Source organism: Neltuma alba, unplaced genomic scaffold (assembly GCF_004799145.2).
Source record: "Neltuma alba isolate B1F8T4 unplaced genomic scaffold, ASM479914v2 tig00010924_pilon, whole genome shotgun sequence".
Taxonomy (NCBI): Eukaryota; Viridiplantae; Streptophyta; class Magnoliopsida; order Fabales; family Fabaceae; genus Neltuma; species Neltuma alba.
The window spans coordinates 131,183-151,999 of record NW_021635700.1 but is presented as its reverse complement, the minus strand read 5'-3'; the positions used below and the strand labels follow the sequence as shown (position 1 = coordinate 151,999).

The window sequence follows — 20,817 nt, the reverse complement described above, 5'->3', positions numbered from 1 at the left end:
TCAAAATCCCAAACCAATTTGAAATTTTATCAATTACTATTCACTAGTAGCATTTCATAATTTTTCTAGGCCTCCAAAAATTTTATTTCTCTTCATGATAATTCACCTTCTAATATGAGAACATGATCTAAAAAATTTTCAGAATTTTTTGCCACCTTTAGGTATTTATTTTGAATTTTTTCTGATTAGGCCTCTATCGATGTCACTGTTGGAAAATAAATCTCCTAAAATTAATTCCTGAGCTTTTGAGGACTAAAACCAATTTTATAAATTCAAATAAATATTTAGATGATTTTTTCATATTTTTTAAAAAATTATTGAGGCTTCTAACTGATTAAAATAATTATTTTTTCTGATTTTTTAATATTTTTCCCAAAAAACTCTGTTTACGGGAAATTCCATAATAATTTATTTTCATAATAATTCAACCATTTGGGCCTCAACCGAGTTTTCAAAACCTCTAACTTATACTTTTACCATTTTTTGGGAATTTTCTAGAATTTTTCTCTAAATTTATATTTTGCCCTTCCTAGACTGATAATTACGACAATGCCAGCCCGAACTTTATCGGGGTTTCACAGTAAAAGTTGTTTCACCTCCCCGTCTAGTTTCTATATTGGCCCTCATCCCAATTTTTAATTTCCTATATCCAGATGAAATTTCTCGGGATGTGACACTACTTCCAGTCCTTAATACGAAAGCTAATTTAACATTTAATTTAATTTTAAATATTAGACCCTGATCCATTTTATTTCTTATATTTATCAATTTTTGTACATGTTAAAGATTATATCAAATAACAATTCTAGTTAATACACATAATTACTAGGGATATTTTAGGAAAGAAAATACCTATTTATTACCAATAATTAACTTAACTAATTTTCTTAATATATCCAAATTAGTCAACTAGTTTTTATATTAAAAAAGAGAGCTGATACATTGTTACAAGCAGATCAAAGGAAATGAAAGCAGAACAATGAATCTTTGCTAGGAGAATTGAAGGATCTCAGCTATTCATGCTCCGATTGATGACCAGATCCATTCTGATGAATGAAGTAGCCATGATGATGGAGGAATTATGCTGGGAGGTTAGGGGTGAAAGAGAGATATGGAGCAAGAGGTTCTGGTTTAGAGAGAAAATGGAAATTGCAGAATGAATGTATCCATCGGATCTCTTCTCTTCTCCGACATTTATATATTTGTGTGTGTGTGTATTCGGATCCGTTTAAATGTAAGAGAGGGGAGGAGAAGAAAAATTTTAATGACTCCAATTCAAAAAATTGAGGATATAAGGTATGGTTAAAAGCTTTTAATTAATTTTTCTTGCTCTTTTACATTACATATTCTCTTTATCAAAATTTTATAACCTCACTTCTCCAATTTTTTTAAATGGAATTCATTAAAAATTTTCCTTCTTTCCCTTCCCCTCCAATTCTCTCATACCAAACGTAGGCTAGAAACGAGCTGATGCAAAACATAAGCTTGGGGTTAGCACCCATACTTCCAATAATTTCGTTACTTAGATTGAAATTGCAGCTTTCCACCCTAAGTGACTTTGTAAACCTTACCAAACCCACCTCTACCCAGAACCTTTTTTGTTACTAAAGTTGTTTGTTGCAACTTGAAACTTTTTAAGCTGACCTCAGTGTCCTCCTCAGCTGCCACTAAGAGGGCAAAATGTCAGCAAATCAATTATAGCTGTCATATAGATCATCAATCATTATGTATAGCATCTTTTCCATTATTCAATTTTCCAGGAACATCGGGGAAATAATCTTGTGGTCTCCTCTTCCGGTAGTAAAAATTAGAGCAGCAGCAGGAACTCCTGCTGCAATAGCTTCAGTAACACTACTGCCTGAAAAACCGTTTTCAGATTGCATGTAGAAGAGAAAATAATCCTTACATTTAAAGGATTTAATCAAGAATACATTATAATTGAAAATCAGTCTCTTCTTCATACCGAGATATATTTGAGTCATGGACTCACGCAAGCATCATATCTATGATTACATTAAAGAATTTAAAATAGGTATGCAGGCTTCGAATCGCCAACTCTTTCATTTCTCCTTCCCCGCACTTCTTTGCAGAACTGGGGAGCATATTCTTTCGTTCTGCCCCTGCCACCTTCTTGCCCCACAATTATTCATCATTCCTATAGTATTAGTATGATATAAGTATGAAAGCGCATCACTAGGTAACATGTAAGGTTCAACTAAGCAGTCTTGTAAAGAAGAAAATTCAGAGAAAGTTATGTTTAGCCAAAAATTAAGGTAGTTGTAATATAAACCTATAATGTCTACTTTTCATGCTCATTAAGTTTGTGCATGATATGAGAAGGTCTGTTCTCTAACTAAAGCTTTAAGACAGAGTAGGTCTTTCAACAGTTTAGGTCATTATCGAAACAGACATCAATAGACCTGGTAGTGTTAGCAAAGCTGGTCCAGGTATAAGGTATTGGTCTCAAACTGTTCAATGGATCAGAGTGATTAGCAGAATTTTAATATCCCCCCTCAAAAAAAAGTAACCACTAGAATAAACAAAATTCCTTACACCAACCTCCTTATAATCATTAATCATTTGATTGCAGGCTTACTTTTATTCATATTTCCCAGAATACATGAGAAAGGGAAACAAAAATCCCCTTTAAAATTTACCATGATAAGATATATTCGCATGAAAAAAGATCAAGGAGACTGCAGTTTTTTTTTTTTTTTTAACTCTAACACGTTGCTCACCTTTAACCAAGCATGCTTAAATCCTTAATGACTATTCGGATGAGGACAGTCTGATGTTAAGAAGAACAAGCATAGTGCAGTATGAGTGCCACACAGATAACGAAGATCCCATTGGAACAGAGTTAAGAAAAAGCTGCAGATTTAAGAAGGGCATGTCATAGTCTTTGGAGCTTGCCCAATGTTTCTCGGATGCTACCAGACATGCAATATGGGTACAGATCCAAGCTCACCAAATTTATTAAATTTGCAAATTCAGCTGGGATTTTTTCTGTTGTATTATTAGTATACAGTTCCCTGACATAGAAAAGAAGAAAAATTCAGAGTTCAGCAAAATGGAAATCCCAAGAAATAGTTATATGTTGACAGAATATGGGCCCAAATTTGGCAAGGAGCTGTTGAATATAATGGTTGATAAAGTGATAATAACTGAAGCAAGGACCAAAAAAAACCATTAATGGGTTGTATGGTATGGAAAGTCTTTGCTTCATTAATTTATATAATCATCTCTAAAAGCTCGATGATGCCAAGCATAAGCTTGGGGAAAGTAGGAGACTTAAAAAGTTTATTAGACAAAACTGCTCTATAGGATAATTAAGTGTCTTAAACATTTAGAGGAGGAGCAAGATGCCTTAGAACACCAACATCATGAATTAGAAAGTTTATCTGATTAGAGTACCAAACAGTGATGGATCCCAAGATTTACGAATAACAGACAGCAATAGTCATCATGATAACAACTAAGAAGATGAGTTTTTCAGTTCTTGCTTTGCACAGGAGGAAAGCCTCAGATAATGTTAAATGATTCAATACCTTAAGGCTTGAAACCACTGCTTCCTTTTTTAATCTGTTCCTTTTTATATACTATGCAATATTATGCACTAATTGTCAAGTCTTAATTTTATTAACACCTTCATAAACATTTAATAAGTATTTGATTTGTTTTAATCTTTCCTATTACATCATCGTTTCTAGGTTAGTCAGCCTTTGGCGGCAAAAATAAAGATTTGATGTGTTTTCAAGTGAAACACCTTAGTTGGACTCCATTCATCGATAAGCAGATAGATAAGTTACAGAATCAAAGAGAGCCCAACATCCTATGCCTAGAAGCCTCACGGCCTGAAGAATCCAAAGGAATGAGTCTAAGTTTGACCTTTTTCCATTTGTCTGCAAGTCGCATTACATGGAAACCTAATCCGAGGAAGATCATTGGATTTGGAGGCTCATTAATCCATCATGTGCATAATGGACCAGAATGTTCTATTACAATTTGCATGCCAACCCTACCCTCTACCTTAATGACAATGTTGGTGAGGGGCAATAATGAAAAACGATTCAATTTTAAGAACATTTTATTGCTTCAACTCATCTTGACTTTGGTGAATTTATTAGAAGCTTGGATATATTGTATGTGTGAGAGAGGGGGTGGGGGGCTTCTTGAAAGGGAAAGCAAAATTTACTAAATTTTAATTAAAAGATTCTATAAACAAACAAAAAGAATTGCAAAGCTATATGAGTTTTAATATGAAATTAGAAGAACTGATAAGCACCCTCTATCAATAAACCACAATAATGATAAAGAAAACACGTAAACGCGTTCTTTTGGTTGTTATGGGACAAGCACTTTCGACTTTTGTCCCATTTGCATTTCGAACATGTAAACAGCTTTTTTTGGTTGTTATGGGTCAAAAGTGTGAGCACCTTTTTTTGGTTCTCACGCCCTGTACAATTGGCTCATTCCAAGGTCCGATATTTCAAGCTTTACAATTTTGAAAAGTGTAAATTTATCATCCAACAAAGAGATTAGGAAATTCGTTCAATTTTTATCGCTTGGTTGAAAATTTCAGCCAAAACATGATCACTGGAGAGATATCATTAGGATTATACTGTTTTGGGTCCTATATATAAGTTTCAAATAACAGAATCACGCTTAAAAAACTAACAGTTAAAATTAGTTAAAAATAATAAATAGGTTAGATTTTTTTAGTAAATAAGAGAGGCAATAAATAAAAAAATGATAAGAGAAAATATATGAGGTAATATTAATAGGAGAAAAAGAGTACTAAATATAGTCAACTAAGAGTAAAATAGGAAAAAAATAAATTCTCAAATCCAAAAATGAGACTTATGTTTGGGTCTAGACTTCTCTCTAAAAGTGAAGGTTAAATAAGATAGGAGGGAGTACATAAAAAATGTCAGCCGACTTCTCCTTTCCCAAAGAAAGATATTGTCATAATTTTTTTTTTTTTGACCAGCAATATATTGTTATAAATTGATGAACTTTTCCTGAATCTTGCTACTCTCTTTATCTTTGATTGATATTAAAAACGTCCCATATGATTTCAAATACTGATTCAATTGTGCCGAGCTCACACGTTATGTTTGTGTTCATTGCATTTGCTTTTGGACAACTTTGATGCGTTGATAATGGAACTTTTAGAATTCTTTCTTATTTTTAGAACAGTCAAAAGGTTACTACATTTTATTAAAGGAAAAGTCTTTATAAAATATTAAAAAGAAGTTGCAAAGTTATGCTTTTTGCTATCCAATTAAAAGAACCAACGTATAAACGCACCACATATTGGTTAGCCACAGAATAGTGATAACTTAATGACTTCCTGCCCCCGCACTCATTTGATTATCACAGTTGCATTAAGCAAATTTGTGTAGTTAATAGGATCGTTTGACAAAATAATCACAAATTTGTAAGAAAAAAAAATTATGCTCTTATATTTAGAATTAAAACAAACATTTTAACTAACTCTTATATTTAGTATCGAATATGCTCTCTTCGGTCTATAATATAACACATTTCCAACTAATTCACATGTACTAATAAAAATGGTTTAATGCATTAAATTTGTCATGAAATTTAAATGATTTCTAATGTTACTCTTATTAATCACACTAAATTCTAATGTTATATTAATTTTACTCTCTCCCATGACTCTTTTTAAATATTGGCATATATAAAAAATATTTAATATTCATTGAGACTATGAAAACGTCTGATCAAATAGATTAAAAATATATACCTTGTAGAAGACTTCTATAATATGAACAAGTATGTTTGTACGCACACAAGGTTTTCAGTTTTTTAAGCCAAAGAACAATCCACTATGTGACTTATTCAAGTCTTTCTTGACTTATATATTGAAAGAGAAATCAAAAGTTACTAAAATTAAAAGTGGTGAAAAAGCTTTAAAAAGAAAGACTTGAAAAAGTTTTAAACAAGTATGAGGTTAAAAAGCTTAAAAAGAAAATGACCATGCACTTTTAATCCCCCAAATTTTTAAGTGGAACAGAGTGATTAGCATAATTTTGATATGTTCCCAGTCATTAATAACAAAGAGCTTGCACTTCATTATTATATATATATATATATATATATATATATATAGACACACACACGAAACTTAATATCTACACTTGCATATCACCACTGAAATTTAGCAGAAACACTCGCAGAACTTATGCTGTTCCTCAATCCTATCTAGAGATTCTTTAATCCTAAATAACAAGCAATTTCTCATGTGAAAGACTTTTAATGAGTTTTCTTAATCTCATCAATCCCAATTCTTAGCTCTCACTTTCAATGTTTCATGCCAAACGAGACCTAAAATTCCCCGCCCTGGGGGCCCCTCTTTACTCTTACATGTTGCTTTCCCTCAACTAGCATGCTTAAAGGCCTAATACGATACCAAGAAGAAGAAGCAAAATGTAGTACAGTGTGGCTGTCAAACAGATTAGATGACCAAGATTACATTGAAATATATTTAAATTAAAAAAAAAACTGCAGATTCAAGAAGAGCATGTCATAAAGGAATGGAGTTTCTGAAGCTTGCTTAATGTTTCTCACAAGATGGTAAGGTTGCACTTATTATTCTTAATGATAGCACAGTCAAAGCTAAAATTTTATTATGATGGCTTGTAATAAGAACCAATTCCTGATGCTCATCATTGTTGTAAGATTTGCATTGCACAAATATAATTTCCGCCGTTGAGATTTAAAATTTTTAGCTCATGGTTTTTTAAGTTAAAAAAATATTTCTTGAAAAAATAACATTTAAAAGATTATTTTTATTTTAGATTTTACATTAAGTACTAACATCCTTAATCTGTTCAAATTAATTTATTATGTCTTACATTAAGTACTAGAGGAGTATAAAAAGCTAGTAATTAAGTTTTCTCACAAAGTAAGGAATGTTAGTAAGTCACTAAATTTGTTTCAAATTTATAGAAGTTACCTATTTTACCCTTACTAAAGAATGTGGTTGGAAAATTCTCCTACACCTTTTTTACATTTAAAACTGTCTTGCGTCCTTGTAACAATAGTTAAAAATGGAAAACTATCATTAATTATCTTATCAATCTCTTATATTTTGTACCAAAATTTTCTTCTAACCAAGTTTTTATATTATGGACAACAGTGAATATATATTGAAATGCAGTGTCAAGGAGACACCGCATCAAATTCGCACAGCTTTCATCATCAGAATAACAGCCTTCCCAAAATGACTCGGCTTCTATGCTAATTTTGGGGACCACTTGGCTTTTATTAACTAATCGTTACTATTTTTGTACTAATTCTCATTCTATAATTTTAAATAACAGTGATTAAAAGGCAAATGATCTCAAATACTCGTAAAACTTAAAATTAATTCTCCATATTAATACAAACTCAAATAGTTATGAAAAAGTAAAGTATATGTGCATTGAATAAGAATATTACTGAAAAAAATTATTATTTTTAATAAATTTAATGAATTAATTTTATTTAATTTCTTTCCTTTTATCCATATACATGTGAGTATGACAGGATTGCAAGTGAAGGCTTTAGCATATTAACTTGGTGAATGGTGATTGAGAATGATCATTGAATTCCAATAATGCGGCCCCGACAACCCGTTTTCTTTGTCATTGAAGATATTTTGAATCTCTCTCTCCCTCCCCCCCTCTCTTGTTTGAAGATATGTTATTGCCTTGTATAATGATTAGAGAGATAGTGGTTAATGATAGTGTTGGGTGAGGGGCAATACTGAAAAACGATTCAATTTTAAGAACAATTTATTGCTTCAACTCATCTTGATTCTGGTGAATTAATTAGAAGCTTGGATATATTGTATATGTGAGCGAGGGGGTGGGGGGACTTCTGGAAAGGAAAAGCAAAAGTTACAAAATTCTAATTAAAAGGTTCTATAAACAAACAAAAAGAATTGCAAAGCCATATGAGTTTAAACATGAAATTAGAAGAACCAATTGACAAGCGCCCTGTATCAATCAACCACAATGATAAAGAAAAAGCATAAGCACGTTTTTTGGGTTGTTACAGGAAAGAAGCTTTCAACTTTCGTCCCATTTACATATCAAACAATTGGCTCCACACTTTCCAAGGCGATGCTTTAAGTTAATAATTTTGAAAAGTGTAAATTCATCATACAACAAAGAGATTAGGAAATTCGTTCAAGTTTTTATCCCCTGGTTGAAAATTTCAACCAAAACATGATCACTGGAGAGATATCATTAGGATTATACATAAAAAATGTCAGCCAACTTCTCCTTTGCCAAAGAAATATATTTTCATAAATTGATGAACTTTTCCTGGATCTTGCTACTCTTTCTTTATCTTTGTAAACTTTAACAAGCTTGACTGATATTAAAAACGTCCCATATGCATTTCAAATACTGATTCAATTGTGCCGAACTCACATTTTATGTTTGTGTTCATTGCACTTGCTTTGGACATCTTTGACTTGTTGATAATGGAACTTTTTGAATTCTTTCTTATTTTTTAGAACAGCAAAAAAGTTACTACATTTTTTAAAGGAAAAATCTTCATATAATATTAAAAAGAAGTTGCAAAGTTATGCTTTTTGCTATCAAATTAAAAGAACCAACGTATAAACGCACTATATATCGTTTAGCCACACAATAATGATGATAACTTAATGACTCTCTGCTCCTGCATTCATTTGATTATCAGTTGCATTAAGTAAATTTGTGTAAATAGGATCAATTGAAAAAATAATTATAAATTTGTAAAACAAAATAAATTATGGTCTTATATTTAGAATTAAAACAAACATTTTAACTCTTATATTTAGCATCGAATGTACTCCCTCCGGTTGATAATATAAGACATTTCTAACTAATTCACATGTATCAATAAAAATGGTTTAAAGCATTAAATTTGTCATAAAATTTAGATGATTCCTAATATTAATTCACATGTATTAACTACACTAAATCGTAACATTATTTTAATTTTTACTCTATCTCTCTCACTATCCTTTTTAAATATTGGCATATATGAAAAATATCTAATGTTTATTGAAACTATCCTAGCGCCTTATCAAATAGACCGAAAATACCTGGTAGAAGACTTTATAATATGAACAAGAATATTTGTACGCTAACAAGATTTTAATTTTTCTTTTTCAACCTAAGAACAAATACACTATGTAACTTTTTCAAGTCTTTATTAACTTATATATTGAAAGACAAATCAAAAGTTACTAAAATTTAAAAGTGGTAAAAAAAGCTTATATGAACGTTAAAAAAGAAGTTATGCAAGCTATATGGTTTTTAATATGAAATTAAAAGAACCAAAAGATAAGCGCCGTGTATCAATCAACCGCAATGATATAAAAAGCACAAACACATTGTTTTGGTTGTTATGGAATAGTTTCTTTCAACTTTCACCCTGTTTATATATTAAAAAATCTCAGTGATAACACAATAGCTTGCAATAATAAGTTCTATAATAGTAGATGATAACTGCTCACTTCTTATTCAGACTTATTGTTAACTGTTAATTATTCTCTTTCTTTGGAACCTCACTATAATTCTCCCAGATTTTTAAGAATAAAATACGCTACTTTTTTGGTAAGGAGAAAGAGATGATGCAAAAATAATCTGATTTAGTACGATTTTTAAGTAAATAGATACTTAAGTACTTAAGCTAGCTACCTTATTTCCGTTAAAACAAACGGAAACAATAAAATACTACCTCTCATCCTTAATAGTTAGTTGATTAATTTTAGTAAATTGATGAAGTTTATTAAGTTAGTTATTTGTAGTAAATAAGTATTGCTTTTCTTAAAATATCCTTACTAATTATATATATACGAAATAAATACGTGAGAAGAGTATTATATCAACTTGCATAAAAACACTTTTTTCGATAAACCAAACATCCTCAAAGAAAAAAAGCGCAAATGCGTTTATTTCTTTTTACTGCTATTTTTTATTATGAGAAATAAACTTGCTTAGCCTTCCTTATTAGAATAACAACCTTCCTAAATCGGCTTCCATGCTAATTTTTGATCACTTTCAATCTTTCATTAACTAATGATGATGAATAGTTGTATTAATTGTCATTCTATAATTTTAAATAACAGTAATTACGATTCGAATTATTTCAAATACTGTTTTTTATCAGGCAAACTTGTATCTTTGATCCTTTGAATTTACTTAAAATTTTATTTTGAAAACACATTATCACATGCTCATGTATCACGTTTAATTTTAAAGAACAACAATGGTTGCCACAAAAAAAAATCATTTAAGGTTGATTGTGTTAGGGTTATGAGACTAAAAAAGTACTTTACAAAATTAAGGGACCAAACTAAAATTTTTCATAAAGTTAAAAGATAAAAAATATACTTTTATCTTTATATTAATTAGTAGTATTTTTTCCTCTTTTTGCCAACTAATTAATTAGTATTTCAATTAAATAGTAATGTTAAATTTTATTCTAATCTAAGTTATTTAAGCTCTCTTAACCCGTACGCGTAAATCTTAAATGATAAATATCATAAAAAATTAATGATTATGCTTTGTTTATCTCATATAGCCCAGGGCCTCAAAATATTATTTTTATTCTTTAATCTTTCCTATCCCAAAATATAATCTTTCCAATTTAGTCTTGCTTGAAAATATATAGTTCCTTGGAAATGTAAAGCATCGATATCTTTAAATTTAATAAGAACAATGCGGGAAAGTATTATTATTTTTTTTTAGTAAATTTATGAGTTAACTTTCATTTTGCTTCTTTATTTCTCTTTATCTATATGCACGTAATGAGTAAACCGACAGGGGAGAACAAGTAAGGAAAACTTTAATATTGACGTGGGCAGTTGAGAATATAATGACAATTTCATCCCAATAAGGCGGCCCCGCGTATGTGCAACGCGTTTTCTTTGTCTTTATTTATTTATTTTGCCAACGGTTTTCTCTGTCTTTTTTATGGCGTCATTGGACGACATTGATTTGTAAACAATACTTCCTGAGCCATCGTGGTTAAGCTTTTGTCTATATAAAGACTCTATGATGGGTGCATTCATTATTGTGTGATCACCACTTTGTGCAAACGTAATTAAAGGAAGATGGGTGTGATGATACTGGTATTGTTACTATGCTTTGCTATAGCTTGCTCCCAACAGATTGATATGATAGAAGAGGAGAAACGAGCTCTGTTTCAGACCAAATGGTGGGATTTTAGCAATAACTTCTCGGATGACTCTTGTAACTGGGAAGGCATATATTGCAATGAATTTGGAAGTGTTATTGAGATGAGTCAACCAATGATCACTCCAAAGGACCCTCGACTAGTAGATCTAAACCTCACAGCATTTCCCAACCTACAACATTTGGGTCTTCGTGAAATGGGTTTGATAGGCGCTATTCCAACTCAGATAGCAACTCTTCATTATCTTAGGCATTTGTCCTTGTTTCATAATAATCTTACTGGTAAGTCATATAGCTTCTGCTTTCACTCTTACCTTGCAAAACTCAGTCGATTTTAAAATGTCATATTTACTTCCATAGAATCTAATACATCTATTGACAAGTACTATTCCAACGTAAATAGGAGTCTTTTAAAATCTCAACATTATTTTTTTCAAAACAATCTTGCTAGTAAATTAATTAACATTTACTCTTACTAAAACTCACTCATATACTGGCAAGTTAACATCTATTCTAGCTTCTGCCGGTGACTTCTTATGCATCAGTTGGATTGGGAGAACTATGTTTGTGAACTTTGGTTATCCAGTTTTTAAAATATTGATGATCTATCACTTCGTTTTTTTCTGGAATTTCAGAAAAATACAAAATAGGAGGAGGCAAAATTAATAGAAGAGACTGAAAACCAAGCTAATTTTTTGTAGCTAAGTTATCGGGTTTTGCATGTCCCAAATGTTTGCTCACAATTTTTTCGGGACACTTGTAATAGGAACCAGTTTAAATGATTATTACAGGGATGATCATCACTATGCTTATCACTGCAATATATCATGAACAATTATAGTTTCAACTATTTAAATTTATAATTTTTAACCAATAATTTTTAAGTAAGTAAAAAAAAATATTTTCTTGAAAATGTGAATAATTAAGATATTATTTATATTTTAAATTTCTGCACAGATGAAAATATAAAATTATTTAAAACATAAAAAATGAAATTATATTAAATCTAGATTGTTCAATTTTATTTTGGGTAGTCCACATTCCACTATAAAAAAAAATTGACTTTCGGCGGCAATGATGTGAAAAGTCAAAAAGTCGCCGCTGAAGATTTTCAACAGTGACTTTTTGTTACCATCAAGTCGTTGTGGTAGCAACTGTTGCTAATATAATAGGCAGTGACAAAATAAGTCGCTGCTGAAGTGTCCTTTCAGCAGCCACATTCAGTGCCTTCAACGGCAACCCTATATGTCACTGTTAAATCATACTTTTAGAGGTGACAAATATCACTGCCAAAAAAGGAATAAAAAATAATAGCACGTCATCACCCACCAGCAGCCACACCAATACTATTTATAATAAATATTTATTAATATATATTTGATATAAATATATAAAATTATTGTATAAATATGTTAAATTATACATATCTTAACATATACTTTAATATTAATGTATATTATAAAAATAACGTAAATACATATTAATATTATAACTTATATTTTAATATATATATTTATGAACTATTCTAATATTCTTCTTAAATAAATTAAAGTATTTATATAGTGAACGAAATATAATGAATTTAATAAATTTTTTATTTATAGTCAGTTTATAATATTACTTAATATATTAATTAAAAATAAAAAGTATTATATAAAAATAAAAAATGTCATTTACAGATTACGTCATGCATTTTTTTTCATTGCTTGAAAAATTTATTTTTCATCTAAATTAATTATATAATTTTTGGCAAATTTGTTGGTAAATTTTTACGTATATTTTCGGCTTTTATATTTTTATTCATTAACTATTAATTTATTAGAAATTGTAGAATAAATGTATGATTTATATTGATATTTTCAGATAATATTAAATAATTATATAATATCATATTAATATATTTAATATATTTTTTAGACAAGAATGTGATTATATCTAATCTATCTATAAGGATATCTTGATTAAGGTGCGAAGAAAAATATCCCATGTGGCTTGATAAATTTATCAAACTTTTATAGGCTTAATTATATGATTTATATTTATTATCCATCTCTTCACCTCCCCTACACATGAAACAAAATATAAATATCATTTATGTCTTCATTTCTTCAGTGGTGACAAGTCGTTCTGAAAGTCTCTTTCAGCGGCGACTTTGTTTTGTTGCTGCTAAAACTAGTAAGTTTTGGCGGTGATATCTACCGTCACCGCTACAAGTGAAAACATTTACTGATGACACAAAAAATAGCTGTAGAAGCTCAATTTTTGCCAGAGACTTGTCTGACTTTCCGTGGCAACATCTTGTGTCAATATTGAAAACTCACCTGTTTTCAAGTCAGCCGTGGCTAGCATATTTCAATTTCACTGCATTTACCAATTTTACAGAATTGGATCTTGGAGAAATAGGATTGATAGGTATGATTCGAATTCAAATAGGACCTTAGAAAATAAGGAAATCAAACTTGCAATACATACATTAGCTTGCAGTACAATTCTAGCTCTTTCCCACACTATATTTCTAATGGTAATGTAGAAATACTTGGAAAAGAGGAGATCAACAATTGTTCTACAATTCCTTTATTTGATAAGAAATAAACTATAATACATTTGCAACTCAAACTATTGGTCATCACAGGTACCATGCCAACTCCAATTGGAACTCTTCATAGTCTTCTCGCTTTGGACTTGTCTAATAACAATCTTATTGGTGAATTATGCACATTTCACTCTCATCTTACAAATTTGCTCAATTTAGAGTTTTATTTGCCTCTAAAACTTAATAAAGCAAATTAACCCACAATTACTATTTGATAAGAAATAAACTACAATATATTTGCAACTCAAATTATTCGCTTTGACAGGTACCATTCCAACTCAAATTGGAGCTCTCCATAATCTTAACCATTTGGACTTGTCTAACAACAATCTTCTGGGTGAGTTATGAACCCTTCACTCTCATCTTGCAAATTTGCTCAATTTAGAGTTTTATTTGCCTCTATAACTTAATAGAGCAAATTAACCGTCAATTTTTATTTGATAAAAAATAAACCACAACACATTTGCAACTCCAATTATTGGCTTCGATAGGTACCATTCCAACTCAAATTGGAGCTCTTCATAATCTTACCCATTTGGACTTGTCTAACAACAATCTTAATGGTGAGTTATGTACCTTTCACTCTCATCTTGCAAATTTGCTCAATTTAGAGTTTTATTTCCCTCTATAACTTAATAGAGCAAATTAACCAACAATTTTTATTTGACAAGAAATAAACTACATCACATTTGCAACTCAAATTATTGGCCTTGACAGGTACCATTCCAACTCAAATTGGGGCTCTTCATTATCTTACCAATTTGGACTTGTCTACCAACAATTTTGATGGTGAGTTATGCACCTTTCACTCTCATGTTACGAATTTCCTCAATTTAGAGTTTTATTTGCCTCTATAACTTAATAGAGTAAATTAACCCTCAATTTTTATTTGATAAAAAATAAACCACCACACATTTGCAACTCCAATTATTGGCTTCGATAGGTACCATTCCAACTCAAATTGGAGCTCTTCATAATCTTACCCATTTGGACTTGTCTAACAACAATCTTAATGGTGAGTTATGTACCTTTCACTCTCATCTTGCAAATTTGCTCAATTTAGAGTTTTATTTCCCTCTATAACTTAATAGAGCAAATTAACCAACAATTTTTATTTGACAAGAAATAAACTACATCACATTTGCAACTCAAATTATTGGCCTTGACAGGTACCATTCCAACTCAAATTGGGGCTCTTCATTATCTTACCAATTTGGACTTGTCTACCAATAATTTTGATGGTGAGTTATGCACCTTTCACTCTCATGTTACGAATTTCCTCAATTTAGAGTTTTATTTGCCTCTATAACTTAATAGAGTAAATTAACCCTCAATTTTTATTTGATAAAAAATAAACCACCACACATTTGCAACTCCAATTATTGGCTTCGATAGGTACCATTGCAACTCAAATTGGAGCTCTTCATAATCTTACCCATTTGGACTTGTCTAACAACAATCTTAATGGTGAGTTATGTACCTTTCACTCTCATCTTGCAAATTTGCTCAATTTAGAGTTTTATTTCCCTCTATAACTTAATAGAGCAAATTAACCAACAATTTTTATTTGACAAGAAATAAACTATACGACATTTGCAACTCAAATTATTGGGCTTGACAGGTACCATTCCAACTCAAATTGGGGCTCTTCATTATCTTACCAATTTGGACTTGTCTACCAATAATTTTGATGGTGAGTTATGCACCTTTCACTCTCATGTTACGAATTTCCTCAATTTAGAGTTTTATTTGCCTCTATAACTTAATAGAGTAAATTAACCCTCAATTTTTATTTGATAAAAAATAAACCACCACACATTTGCAACTACAATTATTGGCTTCGATAGGTACCATTGCAACTCAAATTGGAGCTCTTCATAATCTTACCCATTTGGACTTGTCTAACAACAATCTTAATGGTGAGTTATGTACCTTTCACTCTCATCTTGCAAATTTGCTCAATTTAGAGTTTTATTTCCCTCTATAACTTAATAGAGCAAATTAACCAACAATTTTTATTTGACAAGAAATAAACTATACGACATTTGCAACTCAAATTATTGGGCTTGACAGGTACCATTCCAACTCAAATTGGAGCTCTTCATTATCTTACCAATTTGGACTTGTCTACCAACAATCTTGTTGGTGAGTTATGCACCCTTCACTCTCATCTAGCCAATATGCTCAATTTAGAGTTTTATTTCCCTCTATAACTTAATAGAGCAAATCAACCCTCAATTTTTAGTTGATAAGAAAAAAACTACAGTACATTTGCAACTCAAATTATTGGCTTTGACAGGTACCATTCCAACTCAAATTGGAGCTCTTCATAATCTTACCCATTTGGACTTCTCTAACAACAATCTTGATGGTGAGTTGTGCACCTTTCACTCTCATTATGCAAATTTACTCAATTTAGAGTTTTATTTGCCTTTATAACTTAATAGAACAAATTAACCCACAATTTTTATTTGACAAGAAATAAACTATACAACATTTGCAACTCAAATTATTGGGCTTGACAGGTACCATTCCAACTCAAATTGGAGCTCTTCATTATCTTACCAATTTGGACTTGTCTACCAACAATCTTGTTGGTGAGTTATGCACCTTTCACTCTCATCTAGCCAATATGCTCAATTTAAAGTTTTATTTGCCTCTATAACTTAATAGAGCAAATTGACCCTCAAGTTTTACTTGATAAGAAAAAAACTACAGTACATTTGTAACTCAAATTATTGGCTTTGACAGGTACCATTCCAACTCAAATTGGAGCTCTTCATAATCTTACCCATTTGGACTTCTCTAACAACAATCTTGATGGTGAGTCGTGCACCTTTCACTCTTATCATGAAAATTTACTCAATTTAGAGTTTTATTTGCCTCTATAACTTAATAGAGCAATTTAACTCTTAATTTTTACTTTATAAAAAAAAACCTATGAGACATTTGCAGCTCAAATTATTAGCTTGGACAAGTATCATTTCGACTCAAATTAGAGCTGTTGATAACCTTATTCATTTGGACTTGTCTAAAAACAATCTTATTGGTGACTTACGCACCCTTCACTCTCATCTTGCAAATTTGCTCAATTTAGAGTCTTATTTGCCTCTATAACTCAATAGAGCAAATTAACTCTCAATTTTTATTTGATAAGAAATAAATTAAAACACATTTGTGACTCAAATTATTGGCTTTAACAGGCACCATTCCAACCCAATTTGGAGCTCTTCATAATCTTACCCATTTGCACTTGTCTCATAACAATCTTTATGGTGAGTTATGCACCTTTCACTTTCGTCTCGCAAATTTGCTCAATTTAGAGTTTTATTTACCTCTATAACTTAATATAGCAAATTGTCGTACAATTTTTAGTTGATAAGAAATAAACCACAACACATTTACAAGTCAAATTATTGGTTTTGACAGGTACCATTCCAACTCAAGTTGGAGCTCTTCATAATCTTACCCATTTGGACTTCTCTAACAACAATCTTAATGGTGAGTTATGCAACTTTCACTCTCGTCTTGCAAATTTGCTCAATTTAGAGTTTTATTTGCCTCTATAACTTAATAGAGCAAATTAACCCTCAATTTTTATTTGATAAGAAATAAACTACGACACAATTGCAACTCAAATTATTGGCTTTGATAGGCACCATTCCAACTCAAATTGGAGCTCTTCATAATCTTATCCTTTTGCACTTGTCTAACAATAATCTTCTTGGTGAGTTATGCACCTTTCACTCTCATCTTGCAAATTTGCTCAATTTAGAGTTTTATTTGCCTCTATAACCTAATAGAGCAAATTAACCCTCAATTTTTATTTGATAAGAAATAAACTACGACACATTTGTAACTCAAATTATTGGCTTTGATAGGCACCATTCCAACTCAAATTGGAGCTCTTTATAATCTTATCCTTTTAGACTTGTCTAACAATAATCTTATTGGTGAGTTATGCACCTTTCACTCTCATTTTGCACATTTGGTCAATTTAGAGTTTCTTTGCCTTAATGACTTAATACAGTAAATTAACCCACAATTTTCATTTGATAAGAAATAAACTACAACACATTTGCTTTGACAGGTGCCATTCCAACTCAAATTGGAGCTTTTCATAATCTTGCCTATTTATACTTGTCTAGCAACAATCTTTTTGGTGAGTGATACACCTTTGGCTCTTATCTTGCAAATTTGCTCAATTTAGAGTTTTATTTACCTCTATAACTTGATAGAGCAAAATAAGCCTCAATTTTTATTTGATAAGAAATAAAATAAAATGCATTTGCAACTCAAATTATTGGTTTTGACAGGCACCATTCCAACTCAATTTGGAGCTCTTCATAATCTTACCCATTTGGACTTGTCCCGTAACAATCTTAGTGGTGAGTTATGCACCTTTCACTTTCTTCTTGCAAATTTGCTCAATTTAGATTTTTATTTACCACTATAACTTAATACAGCAAATTGTCGTACAAGTTTTAGTTGATAAGAAATAAACCACAACACATTTACAAGTCAAATTATTGGCTTTGACAGGTACCATTCCAACTCAAATTGGAGCTCTTCATAATCTTACCCATTTGGACTTGTTTAACAACAATCTTAATGGTGAGTTATACACCTTTCACTCTCGTCTTGCAAATTTGCTCAATTTAGAGTTTTATTTGTCTCTATAACTTAATAGAGCAAATTAAACCCTCATTTTTTTTTTGATAAGAAATAAATTACGACACATTTACAACTCAAAGTATTGGCCTTGACAGGTACCATTCCAACTCAAATTGGAGCTCTTCATAATCTTACCCATTTGGACTTGTCTAACAACAATCTTGTTGGTGAGTTATGCACCTTTCACTCTCATCTTGCAAATTTGCTCAATTTAGAGTTTTATTTGCCTCTATAACCTAATAGAGCAAATTAACCCTCAATTTTTATTTGATAAGAAATAAACTACGACACATTTGTAACTCAAATTATTGGCCTTGATAGGCACCATTCCAACTCAAATTGGAGCTCTTTATAATCTTGTCCTTTTGGACTTGTCTAACAATAATCTTATTGGTGAGTTATGCACCTTTCACTCTCATTTTGCACATTTGGTCAATTTAGAGTTTCTTTGCCTCTATGACTTAATACAGTAAATTAAGCCACAATTGTTATTTGATAAGAAATAAACTACAACATATTTGCTTTGACAGGTGCGATTCCAACTCAAATTGGAGCTCTCCATAATCTTGCCTATTTATACTTGTCTAACAACAATCTTTTTGGTTTGTGATACACCTTTGGCTCTTATCTTGCAAATTTGCTCAATTTAGAGTTTTATTTACCTCTATAACTTGATAGAGCAAATTAATCTTCAATTTTTATTTGAGAAGAAATAAACTACAACACATTTGCAACTCAAATTATTGGCTTTGATAGGTACCATTCCAACTCAAATTGGAGCTCTTCATATTCTTGTCTATTTGGGCTTGTCTAACAATAATCTTACTGGTGAGTTATGCACCTTTCACTCTCGTTTTGCAAATTTGATCAATTTAGAGTTTTATTTCCCTCTATAACTTAAGTGACCAAATTAACCTTCAATTTTTGTTTGATGAGAAATAAACTACAACGCATTTGCAACTCAAATTATTGGCCTTGACAGGTACCATTCCTACTCAAATTGGAGCTCTTCATAATCTTAACAATTTGGACTTGTCTAACAACAATCTTGTTGGTGAGTTATGCACCTTTCACTCTCATCTTACAAATTTGCTCAATTTAGAGTTTTATTTCCCTCTATAACTTAATAGAGCAAATTAACCCTCAATTTTTATTTGATAAGAAATAAACTGCAATACATTTGCAACTCAAATTATTGGCTTTGATAGGTATCATTCCAACTCAAATTGGAGCTCTTCTTACTCTTACCCATTTGAACTTGTCTAACAACAGTCTTTTTGGTTAGTTATGCACCTTTCACTCTCATCTTGCAAATTTGCTCAATTTAGAGTTTTATTTCCCTCTATACTTAATAGAGCAAATTAACCCTCAATTTTTATTTGATAAGAAATAAACTACAACATATTTGCAACTCAAATTATTAGCTTTGACAGGCACCATTCCAACTCAAATTGGAGCTCTTGATTATCTTGCCCATTTAGACTTATCTAACAATAATCTTATTGGTGAGTTATGCACCTTTCACTCTCGTTTTGTAAATTTGCTCAATTTAGAGTTTTATTTCCCTCTATAACTTAAGTTACCAAATTAAACCTCAATTTTTGTTTAATGAGAAATAAACTACAACACATTTGCAACCCAAATTATTGGCTTTGACATGTATCATTCCAATTCAAATTGGAGGTCTTCATAATCTTATCGATTTGAACTTGTCTAACAACAGCCTTATTGGTGAGTGATACATCTTTCACTCTCATCTAGCAAATTTTCTCAATTTTAAGTTTTATTTGCCTCTATAACTTAATTCAGCGAATTAGCTCTTAGTTTTTAGTTGATAAGAAATAAGCTCTAATACTTTTACAACTCAAATAACTGGCTTTGACAGGTACCATTCCAACTGAAATTGGAGCTCTTGCAAATCTCATTTATCTAAACTTTTCTTACAACAATATTATCGGTGAGTTATGTACCTTCTACCCTCATATCTCAAATTTACTCAATTTAGATTTGAAATAGCCTACAAGACATTTACAATTCAATTGGCCAGTAAAATTATTATAAGACACAGGCAATGCTAATTAGCTCATCTGCCTACAAAATTCAATTAAAAAAAATTTAAGGTAGATGTTATAAGACACAACCAATGCAAATTAATTCATCTTTCTAGAAAATTCAATAAAAAAAAGTTGCAGTAGATGAATAAGGATAACTCATAGACATGATGCTGCGCTTCTATCAAGAACTGGTGAGCATATTTTTTCGTTGTTCCCCCACCACTTTCCTACCCCACAATTATTCAACCCTGTATACTTCTTATCAGTGAAAGAAATAAAGGAAATAGAATTG

General features: G+C 30.9%; 2 protein-coding genes across 2 annotated transcripts; both read left to right on the top strand.

Moving 5' to 3' along the window:
• Nucleotides 1-11,122: 11,122 nt before the first annotated feature.
• LOC114759978 (leucine-rich repeat receptor protein kinase EMS1-like) lies at nucleotides 11,123-15,571 on the top strand. The gene is made up of 6 exons (XM_028949226.1): nucleotides 11,123-11,414; nucleotides 14,289-14,360; nucleotides 14,741-14,812; nucleotides 15,193-15,264; nucleotides 15,419-15,490; nucleotides 15,567-15,571. Exons 1-6 carry the CDS (start codon nucleotides 11,123-11,125, stop codon nucleotides 15,569-15,571), a joined length of 585 nt encoding a protein of 194 aa, XP_028805059.1.
• A 594-nt stretch (nucleotides 15,572-16,165) lies between these two features.
• LOC114759977 (probable leucine-rich repeat receptor-like protein kinase At1g35710) lies at nucleotides 16,166-19,756 on the top strand. The gene is made up of 11 exons (XM_028949225.1): nucleotides 16,166-16,175; nucleotides 16,323-16,394; nucleotides 16,549-16,620; nucleotides 17,453-17,524; nucleotides 17,888-17,959; nucleotides 18,340-18,411; nucleotides 18,567-18,638; nucleotides 18,793-18,864; nucleotides 19,228-19,299; nucleotides 19,454-19,525; nucleotides 19,680-19,756. The coding sequence occupies exons 1-11, from the start codon at nucleotides 16,166-16,168 to the stop codon at nucleotides 19,754-19,756; spliced, it is 735 nt and encodes a 244-aa protein (XP_028805058.1).
• Nucleotides 19,757-20,817: the final 1,061 nt, after the last annotated feature.